Source organism: Hyaena hyaena, unplaced genomic scaffold (assembly GCF_003009895.1).
Source record: "Hyaena hyaena isolate Hyena2069 unplaced genomic scaffold, ASM300989v1 scaffold_190, whole genome shotgun sequence".
Taxonomy (NCBI): Eukaryota; Metazoa; Chordata; class Mammalia; order Carnivora; family Hyaenidae; genus Hyaena; species Hyaena hyaena.
In genome coordinates, this window is record NW_024080822.1 from 315074 (window position 1) to 329363 (window position 14290).

At 37.4% G+C, this 14290-nt stretch overlaps 1 protein-coding gene across 3 annotated transcripts; it reads right to left on the reverse strand.

Annotated features, from left to right (window-relative positions):
- Positions 1-4595: 4595 nt before the first annotated feature.
- Positions 4596-11049, reverse strand: ZFP42 (ZFP42 zinc finger protein). Of its 3 annotated transcripts, none has more exons than XM_039241228.1 (3): positions 10860-11049; positions 9030-9102; positions 4596-6147 (listed from the first exon to the last, which is right to left on the reverse strand). In XM_039241228.1, exon 3 carries the CDS (start codon positions 6049-6051, stop codon positions 5137-5139), a length of 915 nt encoding a protein of 304 aa, XP_039097159.1. In that variant the 5' UTR covers positions 6052-6147; positions 9030-9102; positions 10860-11049; the 3' UTR covers positions 4596-5136. The 3 variants fall into 3 exon arrangements, with proteins under 3 accessions (XP_039097159.1, XP_039097158.1, XP_039097161.1); XM_039241227.1 differs by having other exon boundaries at positions 4596-6150; XM_039241230.1 differs by having other exon boundaries at positions 4596-6165.
- Between the last annotated feature and the right edge of the window lie 3241 nt (positions 11050-14290).

Sequence of the window (14290 nt, forward strand, 5' to 3'; positions counted from 1 at the left end):
CCCAGGATGGTGGTCTTAGGGTAGCTATACCGCCTAAATGGCAATTAGTTTATAAGAGAGCAGGGCAATAGCTACCAGGCCTTTTAAAAGGTAGGCCTGGGGCGCCTGGGTGGCTTAGTTGGTTAAGCGTCCGACTTTCGCTTAGGTCATGATCTCGTGGTTCGTAGGTTTGAGCCCCGCGTCGGGCTGTGTGCTGACTGCCAGCTCGGAGCCTGGAGCCTGTTTCAGTCTGTGACTCCCTCTCTCTCTGACCCTCCCCTGCTCACGCTGTCTCTCTCTCTGTCTCCTAGAAATAAATAAAACATTAAAAAAAAAAAAAAAAAAAGGTAGGCCTGGAACAGGCATTACAGCATCATTTACACCTTACTCTACGTTCACTGACCAGCAGAAACTCAACGGGAAGGGAAATAGACTCCCAGCTCTCAATGGGAGGAATAGAAAAGTAAACACAAAGATTTCCACCTCTTCTCCCACACTTGGAAATAATCAGTACTGTTCTGAGTCTTCAGTAGTTCACAAATGTATCGGTTACCTCGGATAAAGGTGAAGTGGCATTACACACATTGTGCGTTAACTTTTAACAACTTTTTTTTTATATTTAATGATCATGATAATCAAAATTATTTAAAGTTTTATTCCTTCTTTGATTTGTACATGTGTATTTTATGACCAACATTTTGAGTTGCAGGAAGCGTGAACTATGCTTTTATGACACATACCCGAGATCTTAGGAGCATTAAAAATAGTTTATTAATGCCCAGGGTATCATTCTAGCTTACCTAATACCTTTGATTTACTAAAGTTGCAAAAGTTATGTTGGCTTCTTTTATGGAAATAACTTTAGCCACATGGTAAAGCATAGCTTTGTACAGGTGTTTTCAGATGTCTGGTCCACTGACATCTGAAAAATTCAACCCTGGGGTCACAGAGTGAAGAAGCAAAAAAGACATAATAAAAACCACATGTTAACCATTAATGTTCATTTACCAAATCCTACTTAAACTCTTGTACTCTCTAAGCTAATTTCATCCAATTGCCTTTTAATTATAGTCTCTTGCTCAGAGTTGCAAATATAATGGCTTTTTAATATATCATGTACTGTTCTGTGTCCAATGTAGGATGTAATCATGCAATTTATTCAGAGCTAGTGCATTAGGTAATTAAAACACAAGCACACACGGATTTCTGCACATGCATATTCCACGGAGAAGAATCTGACAAATCTGTTTTTGTATGTAATTCTTTTTTAGATAGGACAGAAGTTCTGTGGCCACCAATACATGTTGTAGCCACAGTGAAATAAATCAAATATGACTATTTGGGAGATCTGTGTACCTACCAGGAATAAAAGAAACTAATTTAAAGTAGGAATGTAAGTGTCTTAACACATTTTTAATTAATCATAGTCTTGGTAGATAGAATTCTCAATGCAGGTTAGTGCTTCATTATCTAAGATATTAGGAGGTGAACAGACCCTGTCTCCTGTCTCTTTTAGACAAAGACAGGAAGAAAAAAGATGAGATTTAAGGTAATTATCAGTATTACTGAAAATGATCAAATATAACCATTTTAAAAACTCTTTCAAGAGTGATAATTACTTTTGGAGCATAAGAGGTGATACATGCATGGGTTATAAGCATTTACGTTTCTTTCAGTGAACAAATACTACTTTAGTGAAGTTGTTCACCTATATTTCATAGTAACCAGATTTTTATGTGAAGACAAGTAATTACCTGTTTTTGAATTATGTATGATTTTGAGAACTGTATAATTAGTTTTTAAAAAAGCATATCAAGCTGCATTTTTGCACATTTATTAATTCCATAATTTATTAAGTGCCAGCTATGACCTGTGTGTTAGAGATACCAAGAAAGTACCTCAGGCTTTTCATTTATTTGTGGAAAGCCATTTTTCTGGTGTTACCTCCTGGCTATTAATGTTTGGCCACACACATACACACAAAGAGGATATAGGCCATGAATCCAAATACCATGCTAATGCCTCAAGACATCTGAAAATCTTGATGGATTTATTTCCTTTTCCAATTTTCTCCGGATATGTGTTCACATATCTTGTGTTTATTTTTCTTAGAATACTAGTATAGAAAAGTATATGTACATTTCTTTTCCAAAACATTAAGATTTTTGATAACATATCCCCATTAACTAATGCCCTTTTCTGTTCCTTTTTCATTCACCTGCCTTCTTCCTCTTACATTCTTAGCAGTTTTAGGGATCTTCTTTGGAAAACACTGTGAACAGCTAGGAGGCTAGCCAAAGAGCATCCTATTCCCAAGTCAGTATTTAAGACTTGAAATCCAGATATACAAACCCATTCTCAAGTTGGTATTTCTTGTACATTAAGCTTTCGGGTTGTAAATACTGATCTTTGAGCACCTTACCTCCAGAAAGAGTCATCTACAGAAGTAGACCAACATCTACAAACAGGAAGTCAATATTAATCCCTTTTGATGCTGAGTCCCAGGTCTCAAGAGCTTGCTCCCTAAACCCTGCCATTGACTTTATCTGGTCTTGACTGTTCTCTATTTAATCCTGCCTTTTTTGCTTAGCCTTTAGAGATGCTATGTCCTAATTCAACTCTGAGGTAGAAATTCGTAGAGAAGCAAATCAAACACATTAATGTCAAAGCAAAAACAAGACAGAAATGCTCCATCATCTTGATCAAATCAAATACCAAATTCCCATCCTAAATTCTATACTCAGGTGTTTGATCTAGAGGAAATTCCAAATTCATGAATGGATTATGTATTCAATACTCCTTTTGACTTAGACCCACATTTCTGTAGAAATGGTGGTATAAATGCCATACCATATCCAGTACAAGAGGTGAGTTTCCATAAAATCCCATAGTAACAATGTGCTCCTTCTAAGGCCAAAATCTAAGCCCTTCATTTTTTCTTTAATTGCTTTGGTATGGGATTTTACATTCTGGCATCTCTCAAATCAAAATTAATCTTAAAGTTGACCTGCTTAGTTTTTTTTTTTTACTGTAAAGCTGTTAAATTTATGGTATATATTACCTACCATTACCAACAATGGGATCTTAAATCTTAACATCAAATGTAGTATAAGTATATATATAGATCTAAGTTTTTATAATTATTAATGTAAGGAAGAGAGATGTATTTCAGGTTTGATAGCTGCATTTTGTTCTGCCCATCATATTACTCCAGTTAGGGATTCAGTTAATCTCTATATTGAAACTGTAGTTTTATTTTCACCAGCCACCTCTGGACAAAACAGTTTCTCCCTTTATCCAGAGTATTTAACTACTTTCTCTGAATTTTCTTCCATAGCGTATAAATTACCCCAGATTCTGTCCCATCTATTAAAACCAACAAACCTCCTCATACTCTGTGGCTTTCTTCTAGTTATGGTCCTGTTTCCTTTCCTTTACAGTCAGAGTTCCTTTAAGGATTTCTGCCCATGTTCTGCTGAATAGAGGTATCATGATTTACACAACTTGTTCCCTTTTAATGGGCATTTAAGATAGAAATTACAATCAGTATGCTTCACTCAACATCCTTGAACAAATATCTTTGCACATTAGTGCAAATATTTCTGTAGAATACAATTCCAGAAATGAAATTCTTGGATCTAAGGAAATGCACATTATGGGTTGAACTGTGTACTGCTAAAAATTAGTTCAAAATCCTAACCTCAGTATCTCAGAATATGGCCTTATTTAGATATGGGGTCCTCACGGAGGTAATCAAGTTAACATGAGCTTATTAGGATAGGTTCTAATCCAATGAGTGGTGTTTTTATAAGAGGGAATCTAGACATAGACATGCACAGAGGGAAGAGATGTGGCTATAAAGGAAAACAACCATGTAAACATGAAGATGGCCATCTATAAGCCAAGGAGGGAAGCCAGGTATATCTTTCCTTCATGGTACTGAGAAGGAACTAATCCTTTCAACACCTTGATTTTGAATTTCTAGCCTCCAGAACTGTGATTTCTGCTATTTAAGTCACTCATTTGGTAGTACTGTTATAGCAGCCCTAGAAAACTTATAAAGCACACTTGCAAAAAAACCTCCAAAATAGCTGTGACAATTTATATCTTAACCAGCCATGGAGACAAGTAACTTTCTCCTCACCCCTCACCAGTACTTAAATATTAACCTTGGCAATGTTTTGTTAATTTCAAAGATAAATCGATCGTATCACTTTTCTTTCTTTTATTAAAATTTTTAAATGTTTGTTTATTTTGGAGAGATAGAGCATAAGCAGAGGAGGGGCAGAAAGGCAAAGAGACACAGAAGCTGAAGCAGGCTCCAGGCTCTGAGCTGTCAGCACAGAGCCCAACACACTTACAAGCCGTGAAATTGTGACCTGAGCTGAAGTCAGATGCTTAACCAACTGAGCCACCCAGGTGCCCCTGGTATCTCTTTTCAACGCACACTTCTTTGATTTCTTTAAATCCAGATTTAGCAACTCTGGAGTATTATTTCCTTTTAAAATATCTAAAATGGACTCAAATGAATTGGCACTATTGAATAATCATTCAACTCTAACTATATGATTTCAATACAGTTTCATACAATGATAAAAAAGGATAAAAATATGTAATTAACTTTGAAAAATGTTTACTCATTAACTTGACAATCTACAGCAAAATTTTCATTCTCTAGGATTATCACATGTAGCATGAAGTTTATTCCTAACAGGTGAAAGCTAAACAATTGGAAACTACACATTTTAAAAACGTTAATTTCATATTTATAGCATGTGAAAATAAGTCCCATATCCAGTAATCCAATTCATAATGTATTAAGGATTATGCTTTTGAAGTAAATTCATTACTAACCTTCCTGTTGGAAATTTAGAGTATTTAACAAATGCTCTAAAATGTTCTAAAATGGTATTATAAGTTACAGGAGCATTGTAGTAACATTAAAATTATATACATATACATATATATATATATGTGTATATATATACATATATATATATATATGTATATATATACACACACACACACACACACCATGCAGGGTTGCAACTGGTTGAAAAAGTTCCTTCCTGGAGACAGTAATAAGGTACATTTGTCCCCAGATCACTATTTTGTTAATATGCTCATCCTATTTAAGGATTATTTACGTCTTCTCTTTCACTGATTTTTGTTGGTCTTTGCATGAGTTAAGATGTGAACTTTCAGGTTATTTGACTGGACAAACCTCTTGTGACAGCTTTCAAAGGGACACACAAAACGTTTCTCCCCAGTATGGATGCGTACGTGGGTTCGCAAATTGTAGTCCAGGGAAAAGCGTTTTCCGCACCCTTCAAAAGTGCACCGAAATGGCCTCTCTCCAGTGTGAACCAGAAAGTGTCTTTTTAGTTTTGCACCCTCGCTGAATGCTTTCCCACATTCTGCACATACATGATGTCGAGGAGCATGAACGAGGAGGTGCTTTCTCAGGGAAGCTCTATTCTTCAATTTTTTTGTGCATCCACTATGAGGACAAACAATTCTTTCTGGAGTGTCACATTTCTTATTTTTGGGGGACTTCTTTCTAGCAAATTCTACGAACTGTTTAGGATCTGATACATGAGTGCCGGGTATTCCTCCAGGAGAGAGCTTCTTGCCTGTCACATACTCTGAATACTCAGGCTGTGAATTCTCTCCACCAGTCTGTTGAGAAAGTTCTTGTTTTGCCCCTTTTTGCCCAGATTTCAAGGATTTTTCCAGAAGCGAGCTTGCAGTAAGAACCTGTTGAGAAAGCTCTTGTTCTGATCCTTCTTCCAGGTAGGTAAGGGACTTCAGGGAGTCTTCTTCCAGGATGGGTTCAGAAAATTCACCTCTTATTATGCATTCTATGTAACAGTCAGAGAAGGAATCTTCTCCAACAACTAGATGGCTAGTTTCAAAGAATACACCATCGTCTTCTAAGTCCCATAGCATGTCAGGAGGTTCTTGCTGGGCTGGCCGTGGCTTGGATGGCTTTGGTTTATCCCCACTGAAGGCTCTTCTACCCAGGCCTTTCTCATCACAAGTCTTTGCCCTTTCCTTCACTTGCTGGTCCATATTGCCGTGCCTGCTGCTCCCTTGAAGGTTTGCACTGGGATTTATCAGCTACTTCCAAAGTGAAAGTGATCTGAGTAAATGGTCTTCAGCCAACACCTGCTTTGAGATAGTAACCTTTAGATAAAATATATTCCAACTTTAGAACCACTGTCAGAAAATGACCTTAAAAAATGGCCTCTACATCACTTTTTAATAACGAAATGACTACATTTGCTTATTCTCTGACAAACCTAAGAAAGTAAGAGAATGAGCCGTGACATAGGATGTACGGTACAGCTAGATCTTATGTGGGTATCCCCACAAATTATCTGCCCTTTCCAACTGACCACCTAATGTTTACTGGGCACTCACTATGTGCTAGCCCTACTCTACGCTGCTCATAGGTTGAGCTATATCAGTAAGTAGTCATACAAAAAGCCTATGCCTCAAGGAGTATACATTCTCGTGAACATGAAAAATAAGTATGTGTTACACATTAAAAGGTGAAGTGCTACAGAATGAGCAAGGGAGCTAGTAAAAAGTAATTCTCAATTTTAAGTAGGGAGCTCAGGCAGGCCTTGACTGAGACAGCAGTTGACTAAAAACTTGGAAGAAACTGAAGAAGCAAGATGTGCTTATTTTCTTGTATAATACTCTTGTGAAATTCAAATTAAATAATGCATCTAAAGTGCTTAGCACAGATCATGGCACAGAGCAAATGCTGAATGCTTATGTGAGCTAGTATTATTCACCTTTGTATTCATTCATTAAGTCTACGGTAGATCCTGCGATGTTCCATATACTATTCTATACCCAGGGTCATTTTTTTTTTTTTTTAAACGTAATAGAGAGCTAGATTTAAGCTTTGTGGGCCCTTAGACATGTGGTCTATGTCAAAACTGTTCAACTCTGCATTTTGTCATATGGAAACAGTCATGGGTGGTACATAAAGGATGAACATGTGTTCCAACAAAACAAGCAGAAGCTGGATTTGGCCCATGTGTAGTTTTCTGTTTCTTCACAAGATGGAGATTCAGAGAATAAGACACATGAAATCCATGCATTCCCATCTCTTAGGAATACAAGCCAAAACAAAGAGTTTAGCCTTGAATAATCTTCTATCTTTTTCTTACAAATCTAAAAGTGAGGCGCCTGTGTAGCTTAGTCGGTTGAGCAAAATCTCCTGATTTTGGTTCAGGTCATGATCTCACGGTTCATGAGTTTGGGCCCCACATTGGACTCTCTGCTGACAGCATAGAGCCTGCTTGGGATTTTGTCTCTCTCTCTCCTCTTCCCCACCTTTCTCACGCTCTCTCTCTCTCTCTCTCTCTCTCTCAAAAATAACTAAATAAGTAACTAAATTAAAAAAATCTACAAGCAACATTATAAAAGTTAAAGCATGAATGTGATATATTCTAAGAGCCTTTTGCTTGATGTTACAATTGTGTGCCTTATAGAAGATCTCTTATTGTCCTGATGTCCTGCTATAGGACAAAAATTAAATGCTTTTTAAAAAGGAGTACACGTGAAAGTAATGGACAGAAAACTAACAGCTTGAAAATATTTTTTAATAGCTACATTTAAAAATACCATCTCAAAAGAATCATACTGTTTACTTTCGGCAAACACACAGCATCAAAACATGTTTTTCAGTTGCTATTGGGAGAGTTTAAAATGTCTCCTTAAACATTTATATGTATAATTACATAATACATAAGTAATATTTTGTGTAAATTACAGGTTTAAGATATAAATTATAGGGCTGCTGGATGGCTCAGTTGGTAAAGCATCCTACTTAGGCTTAGGTCGTGATCTCAGGGCTGGTGAGTTCAAGCCCTGTATTGGGCTCTGTGTAACAGCTCAGAGCCTGGAACCTTTGTTGGATTCTGGATCTCTGTCTCTCTCTTCCTCTCTCAAAATAAATAAACATTAAAAAAATTTTAAATATAAAGTATAAGTAAAATAAATTCTATCTTTGTATACAATATATAAATGTTTTATATATAAATTGCAAAGGGAATTTCTTAAACATTTGTATATATATAATATATAAATAAACATAATATTTCTGTGTAATGTATATGCAAATTTTTAAGAAACTTAAAATATTCTTTCCTTAGCAATTGAAAAGCACAGCTATTTAAAAATCTTTTCAAGGGGCACCTGGATGGCTCAGGCAGTTAAGCGTCCAACTTTGGCTTAGGTCATGATCTCGCGGTCCGTGAGTTCGAGACCTGCATGGCATTTTGTGCTGGCAGCTCAGAGCCTGGAGCCTGTTTCAGATTCTGCGTCTCCCCCTCTCTCTGTCCCTCCCTCCACTCATGCTCTGTCTCTCTGTCTCAAAAATTAAAAAAACAAAAACAAAACCAAAAAACTATAAAAAAATCTTTTCAAACTATATATATGTAAAATGTTAAATGGTACAAGTGTTATTATTTTTTCTTTCTTTTAGAAAGGTCAAAGAAACCAGGAGACCATATTCAGGAAAATTGGCGTAACAAAATCTTGTTCTCTTTACTGAAAGTTATTCTTGATTCTTTTCTTTCTCATATTAATGAATATAACATCTTTGGGCAAAATCACTAGCAATCAGTCTACAGTTTGAGTAGGACAATACAAAACTCCCCTCCCCCATTTAGGCCATTTAATTAAAATACATGCAATTTGATTTGATTCCAGCTTTTCTCTCCAAGTTTATCTCTTGCTTTTTTCAGCTCCCCTATTTATTTTTCAGCCATAATAAACTCTACCTCCAATAAAGCGGCACACTCTTCCCTCATAACAATACCCACCCTCACTCCTCCTTCCCTTATTAGTGTGCACACACAATCACACAAGCTCATTTCTCATTCATATTTCTGATCTCTGCTTAAACATCACTTCCTCAAACAAGTTTCCCTTGATTCTTAGGCTGTTAGATTCCCAGGCTCAGTGTTTCCGTAACTTCCTCTTTTACACTCATCAGTCTCTGGTACTGATTACCTTAAGGTCTGTCTTACCTACTAGACTGTAAGGTCTATGAGGGCAAAGTCCTCTTCTGCTTTATTCACGTCTAGGGTTTAGAACATTCGTCTGATGAAATGAATTGATAAATATGCATTAATAAACATACTGTTGATATTGGTTTAACAAATCTATAAAATTGATTTACTACAAAATTATTTGGAACCTTCAAAATACTTAATTTAGAAGTTTCACAAAGTTGGTTATCAATGATGCCAAAATGTTACCTAGAAAGATATCTGAGACTGGGATTGAAAGAGAGAAGTATTTTCTTTATGCATTTATCAAAGCCAAAATGTAGCCCTTACTTTTCCAAGCTAGATTTTTATTTGACAGATCCTACCATTTCTTATACAAAATTTAAGCTTGTGAGTGATGTATAAAACTGAAATAGTAACTTTAACTACTTGGAAAATGTACTGGGTAAACATGGTATTTAGACAGAATCTGGATATTAAATAACGGTATGACAGTACTATAATTTTATATTTCTCAAACTGGGATAGAAGTACTTCCAAGAGTGCATCATTTACTTATTCAGTCATTTGACAAATATTTAGTATCAAACATTGTTCTAGGTGTTGACCCTAGAACAGCAAAAACAAACAAACAAAAAAAACAAAAAAACCCAAAGTTCCTGGTTTTCATGGAGCTTTTATCTGTGTGAGATAAAAATGTAAGTAAACAAAGTGGTTTCAGGTTGAGAAAAATGCTATGAAGTAAAAGCAATTAGAGTATGAGAAGGAAAGGAAATGGGGGAGGCCATCTTAAGAAAGAATGTCTGGAACAGCCTCCAAGTAGGGAGTTGAGATCTGAAAAAGAAAAGTATCAGCCCGTGGGAAGAGACGGGAAGAGAGTGTTCTTTCCAGGTTCTTTGTGCTCCAGCGGGGAGCACAAAGGGATTTGCATGCTGGAGGACAAAGGAAGCCATGTTTATTACAGACTGTGGCTGGCACAGACCGGACCGACCTGAGATAAGGTGGGGGGCCTTGCAGAATCTTGTGAGCCAGGCAGCCATTTCCATTTCTTTCACAAACCCATGCCAACCGTTGCAGGGTTTCTTTCAAACCAGGAAATAGCGTGCTCTGGCTGGGGTTAGAAAGGTATGTAGACAATAGACTTCGGGAGGCAAGGGTGAGAGCAGAAAAGTCCATTAGGCTCTTTGGCAATCCAGAAAGAGTGCTGGTGTTGGTAGTGGAGATGAAGTGGCGGGAGAGAGGGAAAACAGAGATAGAACCTTCTAAACTTTCTCGAGGACTGGATAATGGGAGTAAGACAAACAGGGAAATCAATAATGACTAAGCGGTCCTAGGTGTTTTGAGGGGGTAACTGGGCAGATGGTAGTGACACTTTAAGAGATAATCGGAGGAGGGAAGAAATGGAAGACAGGTATTACTCTCTTGATTTAATAAAGTGAACATTCTAATATAAACATTTTAATATAAGACATATCTAGCCATTTGTTGCAGTGAAATATAATATTTACATGAATTTCTCAAACAAAATTTAAAAAATGCAACTTCAAGGAAATTTCAACCAGCCATCTACTTTCATGAAAGTATATTTGTTTTCCTCCTTTATCTGTGTTAAAAGTTTGAGGCCGGTGGCCCAAGGCAGCTATAGTCAGCCCAGTCTACACACTAGAAGTCTCCTGGCCAGGGACCATTCCCCTCTGGTTCTAGGATGATAAATCACCTCCCGTCCCTGGCTCTCCATACCTTTTGAACAGGACCCACGTTAAAAATACATTCTAAGTGGTGAACTGACTACCACACACCTTTCCCCATACCTGAAAAATAGGCAAAGTTCCACGAAACAAGACTTACCCATGCACTCTGTGATATTTCCTATTCCATTTCCTTCCAAAAGAAAAGACCAAGAAGAAACTGTTACTGGCGCCCCCAGACAGTAGCTGAAATCATCCCTGCCTCACGCTCAGCCTATTAGACTCACCCTCTTTTTGATGGACATATTCAAATTAGGCTACACCTACATTTCAACCCGGCTTTGCTTGGGCTAGAGTTTCCTAGGAAAGGCTCTACCAAACCTGTAAAGGTAAGGAGATCATGTAGCAGGGCAGTGGCGGCGGGTGTGACTCTGCTCCGCCCAGGTCAGGGTTGGCCGCCTAGGCCTGATCCCCAGCGCTCAGCTCACCTTTAGCCGAGACTCTGCCCTGCAGGGGTGACTCCTCCCCCGGCGCCTCAGTCCACATTCCTTCACCACGTGGGCGAACATTTTTGAATTCCAGGCTCCTAGTCTTAGCCTGTAGTAGGCACCCAGTGTTTGTTTAACAAATCAACTTAGGTGTAATGATATTTAAGCAGTTATTTTTCAATGAAATGAAAATTCAGCGTGGAGGCACTTTTACCTCCTGGAAATAGAGGTTTCCCCAAACGCACACCACACCTTGCTCTACACTCTCTTACCCAGCCCCAGCCCCCAGTCCCCACCCCACTCTCTCTCCAGCCTCAGAATTACTGCTTTTTTTCTTTTTCAGGCATTAATGTGACCGTTCATATCCCTAAAGGTAACACAACTCACTTTGACAGCCGTGGTCAGTCAGCGCTCGCCATTGGCTATGGTCTAGTGAAGTTTAGTAGTTCATGTAAGCACGCAGACCATTAAAACAAAAACCCAAGTCAGTGTTTAAAAACCTCTTCAATTTTACTTGAAGCTTGTCTGCAATTCACATATGTGTCTGGGAGCAGTTCTCCACACTATTTTTTTTTTAAATTTGTTTAGAATAAATATCAGTATCTCTCGCTGTGAGATCAGAAAGTAAAAGATCATTTCCAATGGGGGAAATATGTAAACTGTTTTTGTAGGTATTATTCCCTCATCTCCTCCAGTAGGCATACCAGATCCTCACCCATGTAAGATTGAAGCTACGTAAAGCTTCCTTAGCTCCTTACCTTGTTACAGCATATTATTCGTAGGTGAGTTTCTGAAGGCAGAAACGACTTCTCTCCTGTTCTCTATGGCGCCATGCTATGGTCTGTATAAACTTCATAGACAAGTTTTCCGAGCTGGTTATCACCAACCCTTTTGTTGGTGATAAAATTGTTAATGTTTTAGGTTTCTATAGAAATACCACCTTAAGAATCCTAATAGACATTCTTTTCAAGCCTTTGTATGGAAATGTTGTTGGTCTTCGAAAGTCCCCCTCATCTCTTTCTCTTTCTGTGTATCATCGCTATTTATATACATAAATAAAAATATAAATAAGTGACATATAATCATTTATTTTAATATATATTATCTGTATATGTAGATTATGTATACATGACTATATACCATTTGTTTATATTTTTATTTCATATATAATTTAGATATAAAAAATGATGATGGTCGTATGTATATAGAGAGAGATACTCACACATACCTAAGCTGAAAATCCTTTCTTTGATCAATGTCACCAGACCACACCCTTTTGTTATCAGCCCCTTAACTGTTGAGACAGTACATACAATCAGCTAGGTTAGTTTATAACCCCTTCCTCACCACTGACTTAGTCTGTTCACTTGGTTTGTGTTAGTGTGACTTTGTCTGGAAACTGGAGACCACATATTTAGAAAATCTAAGTTTACATTTCACAATCCACCTTCTACATAAATTTTTGCTCCTGTTTTGTTTTAGCTTTCCTGAAGAAGTAAACCAAACAGAAGGCACTGATCTGATGTCATACGAACCTAGCTCCAGGGCAGTTCTCTAAAATGAGCTAGGGAACCAATTAAACCATGAAACAAAAGTGGGCTGCCTTTTGAAATTGGTACAAAGAGAAAAGTGCATGGGAACAAGTAATGTTTTGGATTACTGCAATTTTAGTATAATTCTTCTACAAATAACATCCTGGCTAGTTTTTAAAAATTATCTTTTGATTATTTCTGTGTTGCAAACAAATATATTCCTTAAAATGCTTAGAATGTGAGACATTAAATATAATATGCTTTAATTCACTCAACACATACACATATTTAAGGTTTTTTTTCCCCTCCAGATAGGCCACTGTTCTAGGCCCTGAGGGTATGTATCCCTGGCCTTCTGGAATTTGCAGGCTGAAGTAGCAGGGCAGGAACTAGGGTGAGGCAAGTAACTCACAGGTTTCCCCACAGAAAAATTTAAGGAATGCCAAAAAATTCAGTAACTAGAATTAATAATATTCAAATTTAAAATTTTTATTTAGTTGCTTTTTTTAAAATCAAATTTTAGTTAACACACACTGCAGGTTTCAGAAGAATTCAGTGATTCATCACTTACAACACCCAGTGCCCACCGGGACAAGTGCTCTCCTTAGTGCTCATCACCCATCTAGCCCATCCCCCACCCATGTCCCTCTATCAACCCAGTTTGTTCTCTGTCATCAAGAGACTCTTGTGGTTTGTTTCCCTTTCTCCCCCTCCCCACCCCCTTCCCATATGTTCTGCTATCTGAACATATCTTCAACTATCTATCTTGTGGTTTTGTTTCTTAAATTCCACATATGAGTGAAATCATATGGTGTTTGTCTTTCTCTGATGGACTTATTTTGCTTAGCATAATACATTCTAGCTCCATCCAAGTCATTGCAAATGGCTACAATTTATATTTTAATGCAATATTTTAAAAAATAAAAATTAGTGCAAAAATCCATGGTGAATAAGTATCAAAAATTAAAATAAAGGCAGACAACTAAATAATCATGCTTTGTAAATGCCAAATGCAGCTGTTATTAGGACCATGAAGGGTAGGCATTTGGTGTTATGGGATCCCATAATGGGAGGCTGTGATGGAATCTGGAAGTTCAGGGAAGGTTCCTCTAGAACTGTTATGATCTGAAGGCAGTTTAGAGGGCAGAACTTCTCTAAAGGTAGAGGGAATAGCTATTTAAAGAGGGAGAGCAAGAGAGCATGTGCATTGCTAACTCCTCACCCTTGTAGACCATGGTAAGAAGTTAGATCTTCATCCCAAGAGCAATGGAAATAGACTGTTACCAGAAAGCATGCTTCATATATAAATGCATATTAACCTTTACAACTGTTGTTTCATTGTTGGAGCTTCAGTCTGTCTTTGAGCTAGCTAATACTAACTGAATGATGTATATGCATTGACTCATTTTATCTAGAAATCAAGTTTATACAATTATTATTACTATTATTATTATCATCATTTTATTTGCATTTAAAGATGATTATTGGGTCACCTTTGGTGGCTTAGTTAGTTAAGCATCTGACTTCGACTCAGGTCATGATCTTGCAGTCTGTGAGTTCAAGCCCCACGT